The sequence below is a fragment of the Phascolarctos cinereus genome, unplaced genomic scaffold (assembly GCF_003287225.1).
Source record: "Phascolarctos cinereus isolate Bilbo 61053 unplaced genomic scaffold, phaCin_HiC Scaffold_3;HRSCAF=262, whole genome shotgun sequence".
Classification (NCBI taxonomy): domain Eukaryota; kingdom Metazoa; phylum Chordata; class Mammalia; order Diprotodontia; family Phascolarctidae; genus Phascolarctos; species Phascolarctos cinereus.
In genome coordinates, this window is record NW_027555736.1 from 229,472,915 (window position 1) to 229,490,779 (window position 17,865).

Genomic DNA, 17,865 nt, shown 5'->3' on the forward strand with positions numbered 1-17,865 from the left:
TAATGTTTACTGATTTACACTGATATAAACATATATACACACACAACATGCATACACACATACATGCACACATATACATGTGTGTATGTGTGTGTTTATATAGAAATATAGAAACCCATGGCGTATGTCCATACTTCTCCCACTTACCCATAGATGTAACAAATGTCTCGGGCTACAAAAAATTTGTCCACAACTAGGTGAATTTCCAGAAAGTAATCCTGACATCTAGATTTTCAGTGATTAGCTGTCCAAAGATAGCACCCTTATATATTTTTTTTGGAAGGCAATTGGGGTTAAGTGACTTGCCCAGGGTCACATAGCCAGTAAGTGTCTGAAGGTGGGTTTGAACTTGGGTTCTCCTGACTCTAGGACCTGTGCTCTATCCACTGTACTACCTAGCTGCCCCTCATGCTTTTTTTTTTTAAGTTTAGTTGAAAAATCGGTAAAAAGGAGTCCAATTTACCCTATCTTTAATTGCAAAGAGGAAGGAAAAAGCAATGAGAAGGATTTGTGGGGTGAAATGTGAAAGGCAGTTGGGGAAGTAGGAGGTTGTTAAAAAAGTGAAGGGAGTATTCCAGGGATCCAAAAGCTCCTGCCTTATGCTACTTTCTCTGATTAAACAACTCATTTTACTATGATTAAGCACTAGGATATCTAAGCCTTTGCATTTTCTTTCAGTGCACATTCTCAGACAACAGGGTCATTTTTCTCCCTGGGCTTGGACCAAAGCTAGTTGCTCCTGTAAACTCCCAAGCCGTCATCCAGGCTCCCAAATGCATGTATCTTTTTAAGTAAAACATGCACATTAATGCCTCACTCTTAAATAAAACAAACAAACCAAGCCAACCTCATGCACAGGTCTATGTGTGAATGTCTGGGTTACTTTTGGCTCTGTAGGGATGATATGCTTCTCTAATCCCAAGACAACAGAACACCTCTGACCGTCCAAGTGCCACAAACACCCATAAATTTCTTTCCTGATAGTGGGATCAAGAGCACCCAACATAACATAACCTGAGGGTGGTAGGTATAAGTATTTATTGTACTTGAAAATCTCTTTTGGTGGGACAGCGAGGTGGTGCAGTGGATAGAGCACCAGCCCTGAAGTCAGGAGGACCTGAGTTCAAATCCAGCCTCAGACCAAATACTTGACACTTAATAGCTGTGTGACCCTGGGCAAGTCACTTAACCCCAATTGCCCCCCCCCAAAAAGAATAAAATCTCTTTTGGCAAATAGATGGCACTTGAGCTTAATGTACTATTCTTATACAGTTCATTCTATACATGCAACTCCCATACCTCCTGTATCATCTTCCTCCCTGTTTTTCCAAAACAGTCCCCAGCTCTAAAATTCACTTAAACATAGACCTTCATATTCCCATGATTAGATAATCAAGTACTGGGTTTAGGTTTTTCCATAACTGTCTAAATGCCCTCTACAGTCTAGTACAGATGTTTTAGCTTCATTACTTTCTGCCTAGATTTCCGAACTAAACCAGAAAAACTTGATCATCAATAAAATACTGAAGATCGAGAAAATTGCTGAAACCATTCGGCAAGAAGCAAGATTTATCTGTCTCAGCCACCCCAGAAAAGATAAACCTTTAGCACAACTTGTAGACTTTTTCCAAGATGCTTTTAAAGGTAAGTTTTGTAGTATAAATATGTGTCATTGACACATATTTATAAGCTCCTGAATTGGCTGGTACTTTCCCGGGTATTACTTATTCTACAGATCATATTCCCTTTCTCCCCATACCACCATTCCCCCATTTAAAGTCTCCCTATTGTTTTGTTTCCAATAGGCTACTAATTAGCAAGGCCTATGTGACCCTCTAGGTCCTCAAGTGTGGCCCTCTGAGTTTGGATTCAGACAATGGGCCATACTTGAGGACCTAGAGGGCCACGTACAGCCTCGAGGCCACAGGATCCCCATCCCTGAAGTCCATAAAGACTGTAAAACTAGAGTTCAGGTAGCCCAACTTTTCCTCTTCCATTTTAGTTCCATTATTTAGATGAGAAAACTAAAGCCCAGACAACAAAGACTTGGCCAAGGTGACTCCGATCAACAGCAGAAGGGCAAATTCAACCTAGGTCCTCTGACTTCCAATGTAATACTTTCCACTAACTACACTGTGGAACTGAACTTACTGGTTACTTCCTTTACTTGGTAGGTCCCAGGAGTGGTAGAAGACAGGGTCTTTGTAATGTAGTGCTTATAAAAGAGGGAGATGTATTCCTATTAAAAAAACAATGCATTTGCCAGATATATGACCTGGAGTTGATGAGGCAGGAACTTCATTCAGATGTCTACCTAATAGTTCATCCTTTATGGAACTAAATCCTAGGCAAAATATTTATAGTAAAATCAATCATAAGAATGCTTACTGCAGACGACAGCAATGTCACAACATTGATAAAGTTGAAAGGAAAATGAAAAAACAAGCTCCAACAGCCAATCTAACATCCTAATTAAAGGAAAGATTAGCACCTGATAAATTTGGGCACTTGAACTCACTGTCCTGTTTCTTAATCTCAGTCCCAGCCAGAGTAAAGCACAGGGATAGAGCGGAAAAAAAACCTAACTCTATAAAATTACAGTGGGTATTGTATTTCTTGCATCGTCAGTGAGTAAGGGAGACCGCAGTGGAATGAAAGAATTTGGAACTGAAAATAAAACTTTTTAAAAGGGGAGGTAGATTTGGAACTGAAAATTTAAAAAAAATTTTTTTTTAATTAACGACAAAAAGAAAAAACTGATGGGCACACTACAAAGACAATAATGCTGCCTGGAGGGCAAAGTTCCCTTAAGTATAGAGAATTGGTTTTTATGAATGGAATTTCAAGTTATCAACTATCTGTAAATGAAATGGGCAAGTGCTCCCCCTAAAAAATATTCTCCTAGTTCAAATAACTAAGAGGCACCCAGCCAGTCCTACCCCACAGATACTTCCTCTGGCTGCTACTTTAGATCTACCTTCTTTCCCAAGCCTATCCAATATAACCTAATTGGAAAAATCCATTGGCATTTTAATGAATTCTGAATCTTTCATGCATAATCCTCACTCTCAAACAGAATCCTTCCCCTAACTTTCTGAAATAGAACTTAAATAGGCTCTAACAAGGCAGGGATCAAGTCTTACTCAAATTTAGAATTTACCCCAGCCAAGCACAGAGTTCTTCATAAAAGTCTTACTTAATACCTATTGAATGAAAATAAGTTTATTCAAATTCTAAATCAGACAGACTGTGCTGGTCCTGCAAACTTGCATTAAATAGCAAGTGTGCCAAATGCACAGAGATAGGCCAGGCTTTGCTTCTACAGATGTGGTTTCTTTCCTTTATGTACCTAGATCCTGATGGCCCTTTCACTCCGACACCTTCTGATACCTGTGCCTTGGAAAAAGCCTTAGAGGTATGTATAAGCATAGTTAGAGGATTGCCAAGGGAAGACATCTCAATAAGGAAGTAAAAACAAAAACACATCTTTATTTTCACTTCTACTCAACAAAAAATTACTACGGGGTCAGAGGTTTCTTAGTGATCAGCAGTCCCTTTTCAAATAACATGGTCACTAAGGAAATCTGGTCCTTCCTATTATCACAAGGCAGGTCTCCCACCTGCACAAAACCTGGGTAGGAACTGAACAAGTACTCGATGCCATCTGTGTACTGCGAGTCAATCTCCAGGTACTTGGGCTCCCCCTGATGATAGACTCGAGAATTTTCCACGGTGTGGTACAACAAGACCCTGTCATCTTCACTCACTAAGCGAGTCAAACCATGCCGAAGCAGGCGGACCTGCGTCTCAGTGGTAATTTTTGCCCCCACATCCCAAGCCTCCCCGGCCTCCCACCGGGCGGGCAGCCCATGCACACTCAGTGCCCGCTCCTTCTCTGACAGCACCGGAGGCAGACAGTCGTGGAGGAAGCCTTTGGCCCTCTGGTCGGCCACAGCATCCACAGGTGCATACTGTGCCAGGCGGGCAAGCAATCTCTGCACCTTCTCCAGGAAAGGCCCTCGACGAGGGTCCCCAGATTCTGAATGCTGAACCCCCATGTAATCTAGGTAGTCCCTCGGCAGACCTCTGCGGAATTCCACGTCCTCCTCCACGGCAGCTTGCAAAGCCGCCGGCAGGAGGGGTTCCAACAGGTCCCCCCAAGAATTGCGCTGGAAGGTAGACAGAGTGAGGTGCAGAGAGTGTACCCCAGGCTCACACTCGGCCTGGTGGATAAAGCCCCGGGGGAAATAGAGCAGATCCCCGGGCTCCAACACCTCTTGCAGCACGGGTTTTCCCAAGCCCTGGGGTCCAAAGTTAGGGCTGGAAAACTGGGGTAGTTCTTCCGCCTGCTCCCGCGGCTTGTAGACCCGCCAGAGTTTCCTCCCCTCCAGCTGCAGGACGAAGGCTTCGATGTCATCGTAGTGAGGGGCGAAGCCCTGGGAGCCCGGGGGAGTGAGGTAGGCGTTGGCGCCCACCATGCTGCCAAAGTGCTCCTGGAGCACCGACAGCACCTGCCACACGACGGCAGAGAAGACCTGCGGGCACAGGAGGCGCAAGGAGCAGCCGTCCCGGTACAGAGCCCACGCGGTGGCCGGGAGAGCCCGTCCGGGCGGGTTCAGGGTCTCGCGCTGGCCGTTCCGGTAGCGCGCGGCGTCCAGGTGCAGCCCGAACTGCACGTCCTCCCCGCGCAGCACCGCGTCCAGCTCTGCCGTGGAGAAAAGGCCCCGGTAGTAATCCGGGTTGCCCCGCCGGACCAGCACCGCGTCCTTCTCCCACATCCAGCTGAAGAAATGGTCTACAGGCAGCGGCGCGATCAACCACTCGAAGAGACGGGCGGCCCGACGTTTGCTGTGCGGAATATGGCCCAGCTCCTGGAGAACCTGCTGCAGGAAGGGTGCCCCGGACCCCGCTCCGCAACTGTTAAGCCCCTCTACCAGCTCTACTTTCGCCCCTTCTTCCACCTTCCTCTTCTCTCCCACCGCAACCCTTTGGGACTCCGCCTTATCTCTCTTAACTTTCTTAGGCTTTTGGCTCAGGCTCAGTTTTTCCACCGCAAGAGTCGGGGTTGGGGATAGGGCCCTTACGGGTTCCGCTGCCTGTCTCTTAATCTTCTGCTTCTTTCCTGCCCCACAAGACGGTTCCACTTCCCTCTCCTCTTCTACCTGTGCCGTCGGGGGTAGGACCCTTTCCGGCTCTGCTGCCTGTTTCTTGACCTTCTTCTTCCTTGGGCCCTCGCTCAGTTTTTCTACTGCCCCAGGAGGCTGTTCCACCTTCCTCTCTCCTCCCGGAGCCGTTGAGGGCAGGACTCGTTCGGGCTCTGCCGTCTCTCTTTTGACTTTCTGCTTCCTTTGACCCTCGCTCAGTTTTTCTACGGCCCCAGGACACTGTTCCACCTTCTTCTCTTTTCCTCCCGGAGCCGTCGGAGGCGAAGCTCTTTTCTTCTTGACTTTCTGTTTCCTTGGGACCCCGTTCTGCTTCTCTACTACTGAAGGACACAGCCGCGTCTCCCTGTCCTCTCCCACCGCAACCGTCGGAGTCCGAGGCAGGGCACTTTCGGGCTCCGCCGCCTGTCTCTTGCTTTTCTGATTCCTTGAAGCCCCGCTCCGTTTCGCTTCTGCTGCAGGTGCAGAAGGCGGTTCCACCTCCCTCTCCTCTCCTGCCCGACCCGTCGGAGGCAGGTCCCTTCCGGGCTCCGCGGGCTCATTCTGGGCTTTCTGCCTTCTTGGGCCCCTGCTCCGTTTCTCTGCTTCGGCTGCAGGCGGACTGGACTGCGGAGCTCCTGCCTCGGGCTCCCCTTCCAGTTTCAAGTCATTATCTTTTTTTGGCAGAGGCTCGGGTCCCTCTAGCCCTACCTGGGGGCATGCCTTAGTTAGGCTCACCTTTTTCTTCCCCTTCTGCTGCTTCTTGATGTCTTTGGACAGAGACAGGAGGTGTCCTTTTCTCGGCTTCTGCAGATGCCGGGGTTTTTCTTTCTGGATGATGCCGGCGCGCTCCTGCAAGCGGTAGATGGCTAAAGCAGACACACGTGTGCCGTCCATGTTGGGGACTGTTTAAAAAAAAAAAAAAGGGTAGCTGCCGGGGCTCCTCCTCTTCCGTCTGGGCCTCCAGCTGCGGTCCTGAAAAAGCAGTCCCGGAAGTTCCGCAAGTGACGCAGCACGCCGGGCCGGGCGGGGCCTTCCAAGGAGCACGATCCGGCTCTGCGCCCTGCTGTGCTCCCCTCACTAGAAGGGCTCTAGGCTCCTGGGTTTGCGGGGGCGGGGTCTCGCTTGCTAGGGCGGTCCTCTCCTTTAGTTCCTGATGCCAGGGGCGAAGGTTAAAATCCTTTAAAGCCGTGGTTCTCCTGGTGTGGTCAGTACACCCTGAGGTCAAAACTATTTTTATAATAATATTAAGACATTATTTGCCTGTTAAAATACTCCTCCCTTTTTCAACTATAAACCTGGGAGAGGCTGGATTTTCACGTTACGGGAGCGCAACAGATAGAGTGCAGAAGCTGATAGGAGAATCCATTAAGCCATAAATTAGAGATTTGCAAAAATATGTGAAAGTGCCATTCAATTTTTGTTGTTTGGGAAAATATAGTTATTTTTCGTTCAACATGTTTATGTTAACATGTAATGGATTTATTATAGTTATTTTTGCATGAATGGTAAAGGAGTCCTCACACCAAAAAGTTTGAGAACCTCTGATTTAAACTAATGTTATATAAATAGAATACTAGCCCAAATCATAAGTATTTATTGCCCAGGTGTAATTGCCGTAAAATTGCAAATACGTGCAATTTTAAAGTTCACTTATCCTGGAACTGTGGAAGAAAGGACTATAACTTTCTCTTCTTCCTTTCCATCTCCTCCCTTTTCCCTTCCCCTCTTTTCCCCTTCTTCCCTTATTGTCCTCTTTCCTCATTTCCCCTCCTCCTCTCTCCCTTTCCCTCCTTCTTTCTCCTTTCCCGTCTTCCCTTCTCTATCCACTTTCTCCTTCTCTTCCTCCTCTTTTCCCTTCCTTTTCCCCCTTCTCCTCTTTTTACTCCTCCCTTCCCCCTCCTCTCTCCTTTCTTCCCTTTTCTTCCCATCCCCTTCCATCCCTCCCCCAACACCTGAAAAACACTCCTGCTCTGGATTCCCCAGCTCCCTCTACTATGTACTTGCCCACGAGATGGGGAGTAGGGAGACAGGGTGGGGGGTGGTGGTGGTGGTGGAGTATATCTTTGAACATGGTTATCAGAAGAAATGAAAGGAGAAGGGGGTGGTGGAGTGAAACCTAGCAGCAAGGTTGTTCTGGGAGCCTTTCTCACTCTGGGATGGACAGAGTAGGGGAAATCATGCTCCACACTTTCACTACCAACAACCGTGGTGGTATTTACATATGCCAGATGCTGCTAAGTAGAAATACCACCCTCCTAAAAGTACTGCCCTCTTTTTTTTTAAGGTTTATTTGATTTTTTTCAATGAACATAATCTTTTTTCTCTCCCTCTTACCATCCCTCACTACTTGGGAAAAACAAAATGTTAGTAAGGAATAGGCCATGTCCAAAAATCTGGTCTTGTTCTATACCCTGAGCCCATCACTACTGCCAGGAAGTGGGTAGCAAGCTCCATCACTGGTCCTCTGGAATGAGGGTTGGTCTTTGAATTCTTAAAGTGTTCTGAAGTGTATGAAGCTTACATGCTAAGAAGCTGTATGAAGCACAATAGGGAGTCCTAAAGAAGTAAAGCATCTCATTTGTGTAAGAAACAAGAATGAAGAATAAAAAGAAATATGGGAAGATACATGACGTGATGCAAAGTGGAAGTAAAACCAGGAGACAGATAGATTTGCATATATGTAGCTAGGTGGCACAATGAATAAAGTGCTGAGTCTGGAGCCAGAGAGAGCCGAGTTCCAATCCTGCCTCAGACATTTATTAGCTGTATGATCTTGGGCAAGTCACCTCTTGCTGCCTGAGTTTTCTCAGCCCTGAAATTAGGAATAATAATAGCCCCTACCACCAGGGTTGTTGCCCAGATCAAACACGATGTTTATGAAGTGTTTAGCACGGCGCCTGGTACTTGGTAGGTGCTTATTAAATATTTGCTTCTAGTCTAGTTTCCTCCCAACATATACAATGTAAATGGAAAGAACAGTAATAACAACAACAATAAAAAGATAATTATAATGCCCAACTTGGTCCCCAAGGAGCAGATGAAAAAATGCACTGCCCCCTCTTTTGGCAGAGGTGGGGGAATACGGGTGTGGAACACCGCATATACTGTCAGATGTGGTTGATCTGCTTGGTTTTCCTGCACTGCTTTGTTTTTCCTCTTTCTTTTTTATCCTTTGTTACAAAGGGTGTCTCACTCAGGGAAACGAGGACGAATATTTTTGGAAATGAAAGCCAATGTTAAGACAAAAGTTTGTGGTTTTTTTATCTTTTGGTTTTTTTTTTTTTAAAGTAGTGAGCAAGTCATCCTTTTCCTCTGGGAGTTTTCAAAAAAGAACTGTTTTCTATGTTCATGTGCAAGTTTCACAGGGAACAGGACTTGAGACATGCGTTTCTGGCTGGTGAGTTTGAGAACACTCAGCTCGGTTGAAGGAAGACTTTGTTCATTTCACTTCCTGTACAGACATCTCCTCCCAGCCTTTCCTGTGACCTCATCCTTTCCATATATCTCTGTCTTGGGATTTCCTTTGTGATGGGGAGAGGCTTTTTGAAGGCTGGCCATCTCTAGTTCCATCTCTTTTCCTGTGGCAGCTCTCAATTCTCTCCACAAAAGCAATTCCATTGTCCATAACTACTCAGTTCCCTTTACACTGTTCAGAGTTTACTTCCTGGTCCTTTTAGAGATGACATCAGGCAAAGCCAAAAGAGGTTCAGATTAAAGATTGTTACAAATTAAGATCAAACAAAGCATGATTTAAGTTGGTTATGAGAAGGTTGAATTATTCTAGGTGAAACCTGCCATGGAGAAGATGATAAGCAAAACAGACATTATGCATTGACCTACTAGGTAGGATTTTACTTTTTTTTTTTGATTAGGCATTGGGGTTAAGTGACTTGCCCAGGGTCACACAGCTAGTGAGTGTTATGTGTCTGAGACGGAACTTGAACTCAGGTCCTTCTGAATCCAGGGCCGGTGCTCTATCCACTGTGCCACCTAGCTGCCCCCAGACAAGATTTTACTAAGGCCAGAAAAGCTTCCTGCCCTCCTCCCCATTCTGCCTGACTTAAATCCAATTTATGCACAAGTCAAGAAGACATCAGCCTGTGATATCATTGGTCTTCTTCGAAAACAACCCTGTTTTTGTCATTCAGTTGTGACTGTATTGGGGGTTTTCTTGGCAAAGATAACTGGAGTGGTTTGCTATTTCTTTTCTCCAGCTCATTTTACAGATAAGGAAACTGAGGCAAACAGGATTAAGTGACTTACCCAGGGTCACACAGCTAGTAAGCATCTGAGGCCAGATTTGAACTCACAAATTTGAGTCTTCCTGACTCCAGGCCCTAGATTCAAATCCTACTTCTGCCACTTACAAGTGTGCTCTTGGCCAAGTCAATGAATCTTTCTGAGTTTGTTTTCTCACCTATAAGGTGAGAAGATCTCTAAATTCCCTTCCATCTTTAAATCCATAAGCAACTGAATGCTAAGGTGTTGGGTGACAACTTTCCCAAGGATATTTGTATTTCTAATAAAGAAGGCAATGTTCAACTTGAAAGAATGAATCTCTAATGGAGGAACTTCAGTCAATGTTATACGGATGGGGAGCTTTGCGGGGGTGCAGAGGAATTTTCTTGACTTCCCCCAAAGCTCATCATGTCAACTTATGCCTAAGTGGACATATTTTACCAGTTAGGCCTGACAGATCCCCAGGATACTAAACCTTTAGGCACAGTTTTCAATGGTTTTCTTCTCCCTTGTTGTTTCTTCCCCTCAATTCTAAAAAGACATAAAGTACAGTTTACCCAGCAGGTAGGTGGTGCAGTAGATAGAGCGCTAGGCGTGGAGTCAGAAAAGCTTCCTGAGTTCCAATCTGACCCCAGACACTTACTAGCTGTATGACTCTAGGCAAGCCTTTGCCTCGGTTTCTTCATCTGTAAAATGAACTGAAGATGGAAATGGTGAACCACGCTAGTATCTTTGCCAAGAAAACTCCAAATGGGGTCACAAAGAGTCAGACACAACTGAAACGACCGAACAATAACACCAGTTTTTCCAAAAGGCCAGTAGGAAGATGTCTAATTATTTTGTAAGGTGGTCTGGTTTCCATATTTGGTTTCATTCCCTGGTAAAGGCAGTACCTAGCCCCAGGTATTTATCCTGACTCTCCCTTCCAGTAGAGTGCTATCAGCTTCTCCAAAGAGCAGGCACATAAAGCTTTCTTTTGAACCTTTTACATGAGTCATATTATTGTTTTAAAATTTTTTCAGTGTTTGCATTCATGTGTCAATATTTCTCTTATAGCTTGTGCGATCACCTACACCAAATGCCTTCAGTAGGAGTCCCATCTTTGATCAGAAGATTCCTGAAAGAGTAACACTCAATAAACGTCTAAAAACCATCAGGGAAAAAAAGATTGCTTTGGGACCATTTAGTGAGGCCCAATGCTTATCTAAGACTGAATAAAAGCCAAGAAAAGAAAAGAAAAAAGACCTTTTCATCATCTTCCAGTTGAAGAAAAAAAATCCCCTTGATCCCATCAAGAAGTAGACAACTGATAGGTAGCTTTGTTGTCAGAAGAGTCTATCTTATCATTCTGTATTATCTGTTTGTTCAGTATGTCTATAAACTGGATGCTGAGGAGGAACTGGATTAATTTCTTAATTTAAGTCATTGTTGAGGAGTGGTTGATCCAACTCCTTCTCTCCCCACCAGAGCTCTCTAGTTCACTAGAACTCAAAATAAGTAGAGCTTTGGCATGTTTTGCACAATGCACAGGAGGTCTTTTGAGGCATGGCCCGGAGCTCCTTTCCCCAAACCAAGAATCAGCTCTGATGAGTTTTTATCAACAGGTTTGGGAAAGGACAAATGCAGTGGCTTCAACCCACTAATCAAAGTTGGAGGAGAGGGTGGGGTATGTCCCTGGAATCCATCACAAACCCTAACTGGCTAAATCATGTTCTCTCCCTTGTGAGTGGGAGGTAGTAACTACTTTTAAATCCCTAGTATATACCTCAAATATTCCACAAAACAGATTAGCAATGATTCTCTTGATACTGCAGCCTTAAAATGTTTAATGACCTCTAAAAGAGTTAGGCTTCTGACGGAACCAGAATTCTGTCATTCATTCAACAGAACAAGCTTGACAGTTATGTCAACATGACGTGGTGTTCAACATGTTCAAATGTTCAACAAACATTAAGTATCTACATATGCAAAGTGAGTGGGATGTGAAGATAGATAAACCAGCTCCTGCCCTCAGAAACTCTTGGGGGAGCTCATAAAAGTTTAGCTGGAGTTGAGTGAGAACACAGAGTAGTGGCTACAGGACAGATGGGAAGATATTCTGAAGATCTAGTTTCCTTCACTATTACTATTTACCTACATAATGCCTGTGGACCTCTCCTCTTTAAAGAGCTGAGTCATTCGGCGTTCAAACTTGAAAAAAAAAAGTAGTTTTAAATCCTACTTCTCATCCTCCCTTCTGACTCTCGGCCTCCTTCCATTCTCACCCCCTTAATATTATTGGTACCATAATTATAAACAGAATATGAGCATAAAGAAACATAGTCCCCCCACAAAAGTCAATGACTGGTATTTCTGAAAGAGTCCGTGGAAACTGTGGGACACAATTACTGGAGGAAAAAAAGGAACCTTTTTTTCACATGCCCTCTGAACATTAGAAGAAAAAAAAAAGAGTAGAACAACTTTCAGAGAAAACTCTAAGGAATTTCGGTGAATTCTTGAGCCTCATTGCTAGACCTAATATAGATGGTTATAGATAAAATTCCATTGTGACAACTAATTTGAGTATGTAGAGGTTTTATGTAATAAAACTACTTCCATTGTTCAATATCTGGCCTTTGGAAAAAAAATAATCTAGCTACAAAGAATTCTATACAATGAACAATACTGTTCAGGTCCTTTCCTTGATTTCTATTCCTGTAATAACCACTCTACGAGGAAAACATTTCATTGTGAGTCATTTGCATCATAGGCTAGAATAGTTGTGGCAGTCTGAAAAACGTCTAGTTCAGATGGACCTCTTTGAAAAACCTTACAATATTCCTCAGAGGTAGGTACTACAGGTATAATTTTATAGATGAAAAAATTGAACATCACAGAAGTGAAGTGACTAGCATATGGTCACAAAATATCCGAGGCAACATTCAAATCCAGGTTTTCCTGTCTGCAAATCTTGCACTCAACCATACCATATATAAAACCTGTTACCACTGCACAGTCCTGCTATGGAGAATGGAATTTAGGTGGTATTCTTCTGAACTAGTAGGAGTAGAAGGAGCAACTAGGGCTTTGTGTATGTGTAACCTGGGTGTACCACGTCCCGAGGGCAGGCAAAATGATTCAAAGAATCATTGACAACCTTCTTCCTCCAGTGGCCCGAAGATTGTTATACCCCAGAACCTAGCAACCCCCCAACTGAAAAACAAGACCCAAATGTATCTTTGTCCCTATAGTAACCGAGACACCTGTTCCTTTACCCTGGCTTCCTCCTGTCTCATATATATTTCAAGTTAGGTCTAAGCCTTTCTTTGTATAGGTTAAACTATGCCAATAATAAAAGTGTATGGCATTTAGCATCATTGCCTGATCTATTTCTTTTGTGAATGCCTTAAGTCCCAGATCTGGGGACAATAGAAGAATTAGGCTAATCTCTTTAATCAACAATTGGTGAGTATGCAGGTACTTTGTATGTCCACAGTGCTGTTCCAGGTTGGGGTGAGGTGGGGGGTGGTTTGATAGGACATAGCTATGTAGGACACAGCCTCTGTCTTATCCTCAAGGAATCTCCAGAGTAGTTGGTGGATGGGATAGGGAGGGGACAGAAAAGAATCAAATGAGTGAAACAAAATAAGATTTGGAGGTCTGTGATTTGACTGTGTTCAATCAAATGCTAATTTTGAGGTACACTATAAATGTTGTAGGGGTCTGGAAAAGAGGGAGATAAGTGAGCCTGAAAATGTTTCTTGATCCATTTCTTCATGCTCTTCCGTGGTGACCTCATCATCTGGTTTCATTATCACCTTCATTCAAATGAATCCTAAATCTGTGTATTAAATCCTCAACTGCCTGTCAGACATCTTTACTTGGATGTCTCATAGACATCTCAAATTCAACATATTCAAAGTGGACCGTGTTATCTTTCCCCTTGGGAATTTAATTCAGGTAATCACTACATATAGTCCTGTGGGCAAGAATCCCTTAGAAAGAAATGGAGTAGCCTTCATAGTCAATAAAAGGATGAGAAAAAGATGCCATTCATCAAAGGGGATTGGAGTACTAAGGTAGGAAATCAAAAGACAATTAGAATAACAGGCAAGTTTGGCCTTGGAGTACAAAATGAAGGAGGACAGAGACTAAGAAAGCTGGGGGGTTTTTTTTGTTTTGTTTTTAGGCAATTGGAGTTAAATGACTTGCCTAGGGTCACACAGCTAGTAAGTATCAAGTATCTGATCTGAGGCCTGATTTGAACTCAGGTCCTCCTGACTCCAGGGCCGGTGCTCTATTCACTGCCCCACCTAATAGAGTTTTGTCAGAATAATACTTTTTGGGGGCAGCTAGGTGGCCCAGTGGATACAGCACTAGCTCTGAAGTCAGGAGGACCTGAGTTCAAATCTGGTCTCAGACCAGACGCTTGACACTTACTAGCCATGCGACCCTGGGCAAGTCACTTAACCCCAATTGCTGTGGCAAATCTGGAAAATATACTAAAAAGCAGAGACATCACCTTGTTGACAAAGGTCCACAGAGTCAAAGCTATAGTTTTTCCAGTAGTAATACATAGCTGTGAGAGTTGGACTATAAGGAAAACTGAGTGCTGTGAGAATTGCAGAATTGACACTTTCGAGTTGTGGTGCTGGAGAAGACTTTTAAGAGTCTCTTGGACAGCAAGGAGATCAAATCAGTTAACACCTAAAGAAATTAATTCAGGCTATTCACTGGAAGATTAGGTACTGAAGCTGAAGCTTAAACACTTTGGCTGCATAATGAAAAGATGGGATTCATTAGAAAATACCCTGATGTATGGAAAGATTGAAAGCAAAATGAAGAGGACACCAGAAAATGAGATAAATAGATAATATCATGGAAACAATGAACATGAACTTGGACAGACTTCAAGAGACAGTGGAGACTACTGTGTCTGTGTCCCAAAGAGATCATAAAAAAGGGGAAAGGACCCACATGTACAAAAATATTGATAGCAGCTCTTTGTGGTGGCAAAGAATTAGAAACTGTGGGGATGCCCATCAATTGGGGAATGACTGAACAAGTTGTGCTGTATGAGTGTAATAGATTACTCTTATTCTGTAAGAAGTGATGAGCAGGCAGATTTCAAAAAAACCTGGAAAAACTTACATGACCTGATGTCGAGTGAAGTGAGCAGAAGCAGGAGAACATTGCTCACAGTAACAACATCGTGTGATGATCAGCTATGACAGACGTAGCTCTTCTCAGCAATACAATGATCCAAGACAATTCCAAAAGATTCATAATGGAAAATGCTATCCACATCCAAAGAAAGAACTATGGAATCTAAATGTAGATCAAAGCATACTATTTTCATTTTTTTGTCTTTGTTTTTTTTCTTTCTCATGGTTTTTCCCTTTTGTTTTGATTCTTCTTTCACAACACGACTAATGTGGAAATACGTCTAACATGATTGTATATGTATAACCTATATCGGATAGATTGGGGGGGGAGGGAAGAAAGGGAGGGAGGGAGAAGAATTTGGAACTCAAAATCTTACAAAAATGAATGTTGAAAACTATCTTTCCATATAATTAAGGGGAAAATAGTACTAAGTGCAACAACAGAAAAAGAGATAGCAGAGGATAGAAAGGTCTTCTGTGCTATGGTCTGTGGTGTCATGAAGAGTCAGACATGTTGTTTGTCCTTTATTCTAGAAGAGGACCATGACATCAGGAAGGTGATGCCATAACTTGCAAGTGAATTGGATTTAAGTGAGGGAGGGCTGTGCTAAATCACCAGCCATCTGGGTCCAGTGGCAAGACACAGATCAGGATGACTGGAGATGGCCCCCTCCCCTCTTCTGCGAGGTATAGACAGAGAAGCAGGTTGTCAATTAATTAACTAGCTAGGGAAAATAGTATATACATTTGGCCATTAGGTGGCACTGTTCTTATGCTACTAACTGTATCAGAGGATATTTGCCAAAGGTCCAAGTAATCTGCCCGCTCACCATTGGATTCTCTCTTTTTTCCACTTTTAGACTTGAGTTCAAATCCAGCCTCAGACACTTACTAGCTGTGTGATCCTGGGCAAATTACTTAATCTTTATTTCTCTCAGTTTACACATCTGTAAAATGGGGACAATAACAGCACCTACTTCTCAAGGTTGTCGTGAGGATCAAGTAAGATAATAATTGTAAAGTGCTTAGAACAATGCCTGGCACATAGTAAGTGCTATATAAATGGCACAGCTATTCTTCCTCCCACTATCCTCAGGATCTCTAGGGCTCATGGGACAGTGCTGCAGGCTTCTGGTTCTAGATAGTCTAGGGTTATGCACGGAAATATGGCACAAAATTACTAAAATAGGAAAATCTTTCATCTTTGCTTGGAGCCCCTGCCTTGAATTTCTGGGAAATCTCCCCCTCTTCTCTGACTAACTCCATTCATAAGGCTTTTTTGACTTTTTAGTGGTCATAAGATATATTAAAAGGATTGACTTTTTAGTGGTCTGAAGCTATATTAAAAGGGTGTAACTATAAAAGAATGATAGCACCATGAAAGTAGCTGTAAGAAAGCTTTTGAAAATTAAAACTATTTCAAAAAACTGCTTGGCTGAATTAACCACTGTCATCACATCTCCTTCCAGCTAATACACTGGGGGAAAGAATAAGGGAAAGGATTGTGGGTTTGGAATTCACTGAGATCAGCCCAACACGTATTCAGAAAAAAAAAACCAACAAAACAAAACAACAGAGGGCATGTCAAGTGAGGAAATGCCACCAGCCAGTCTCCCTGATGCTAAAGTTTCAAGGCAGCTGCTGGTCTGACCTAGGGTCACTCCAGGCTGGTCTCCACTGCAATATCTGGTCTTGCCCTGCTCCAGGTCCCTGAGAAGGCTTCCCAGTTGTGCCCTAGTTCCACAGTGATTCTGGCAAGCCAGCTCTGGCTGGAGTCAGTGCAGCCTTAGCCGGGAAAGAGGTGGGAAGCTGGGGGTGGGAGAAATGGGTGGGGAAGAATGAAAGCTGGCTTTGGGCTGCCTCGGCCAACTGAGAGCCCCAGTCTCCCTGAAGTCTCTGTTCTAGTGCTATGGAATGATTGGTCTGGAATCACAGATTGGAAGTCTCTTCCAGGGCAAAGAGAAACCTACTTTTCATATTGGCTTCATTAATCTATTTCTCCCAGTCGACTTCTGAAAGGCAATTCATACATACTTTGTATTTTAATATATTTTTATTTATTTCATTAAATGTCTCCTAATTACACATAAAAAAAATTTAACATCCATTTTTTTAAGATTTCAAATTACAAATTCTCTCCCTCCCTCTTGCCCCTCCTACTCCTTGAGAAGACAAGCAGTATGATATCGATTAGACATGTGAAGTCATGCAAAACACATTTCCATGTCAGCCATGTTGCAAAAGAAAACACACACACAAATCAAGAAATATAAAGAAATACTTTGTATTTTTTAAAAATAACATGTTTTCTGTATTTTACATGATTGTACATATATAACCTATATTAAATAGCTTACTATCTTAGGGAGGAGGAAGGGGAAGGAAGGAGGGGGAAAAATTTGGAACTCAAAATCTTATTTAAAAATGAATGTTATAAATTGTCTTTACATGTAATTGGAAAAAAGAAACTACCATTTAAAATGAAAAAAAAAAAGCAACAACCACATTTTTCCTAGTAAAGTATAAGGGACTAATTTTTTAAAAAATTCTTTACATTCTCAGTGCCTAGCACATTAATAAATATTTGCTGAATTGAATGACAACATTCAATAAGTAGAATATCCCATGGAATTTTTTTATAGCAGGATTCTTCTTTTTTTGGTGAGGCAATCAGGGTTAAGTGACTTGCCTAGAGTCACACAGCTGGTAAGTGTCAAGTGTCTGAGGTCACATTTGAACTCTGGACCTCCTGACTCCAAGGCCTGAGCTCTATCCAGTGCTCCACCTAGCTGCCCTGATAGGATTTGGCATGTTAATTAAAGTCAGATCCCTAATATAGCAACCGAAGCCCCAAGGGCAATATTTTTTTTAAAGGCAATTGGGGTTAAGTGACTTGCCCAGGGTCACACAGCTAGTAAGTGTCAAGTGTTTGATCTGAGGCCAGATTTGAACTCAGGTCATCCTGACCTCAGGGCTGGTGCTAGAGTGTATACTTTAATAGATTAAAGCTGCATTTGAACTTCTGGGACATCTGTATCTCAGGATACAGATAGCTTTCCAGGGGACAAGATTCCAAGATCCTTTTCAACTCTTATCTAATGATCTAATTATCTAAAATCTCATTATCTCCTACGAATCCAAGACTTAAGAGTTAGCTGACCCTCAATCCCTGCCCCGAAAGATCTTTCCTTTTGGCTCTATGTCAACCTGGTTACTTTACTCTGGAATACCCTAGCTTGTCAATTTCTTTTTTTAAAACATGGCATTCAGAACTAGACATGATATTCTAGGTGTTGTATGACCAGGGCAGCATACAGGTGGAATATCCCTTCTCCTGT

At 43.2% G+C, this 17,865-nt stretch overlaps 2 protein-coding genes across 3 annotated transcripts in view; one reads left to right on the forward strand and one right to left on the reverse strand.

Annotated features, from left to right (window-relative positions):
- The window catches only part of HEATR4 (HEAT repeat containing 4), an 81,326-nt gene extending 68,678 nt beyond the window's left edge, over positions 1–12,648 (forward strand). For both annotated transcript variants that reach the window (XM_020986343.2, XM_020986344.2), the window contains 3 exons: positions 1,482–1,644; positions 3,354–3,415; positions 10,440–12,648. In XM_020986343.2, coding sequence (XP_020842002.1) covers positions 1,482–1,644; positions 3,354–3,415; positions 10,440–10,601 — 387 coding nt within the window. In that variant the 3' untranslated portion in view covers positions 10,602–12,648. The remainder of the gene's footprint in view (positions 1–1,481; positions 1,645–3,353; positions 3,416–10,439) is intronic.
- RIOX1 (ribosomal oxygenase 1) lies at positions 3,470–6,080 on the reverse strand. Its single transcript, XM_020986346.2, has one exon. The coding sequence runs from the start codon at positions 6,036–6,038 to the stop codon at positions 3,519–3,521; it is 2,520 nt and encodes an 839-aa protein (XP_020842005.1). The 5' UTR covers positions 6,039–6,080; the 3' UTR covers positions 3,470–3,518.
- Positions 12,649–17,865: the final 5,217 nt, after the last annotated feature.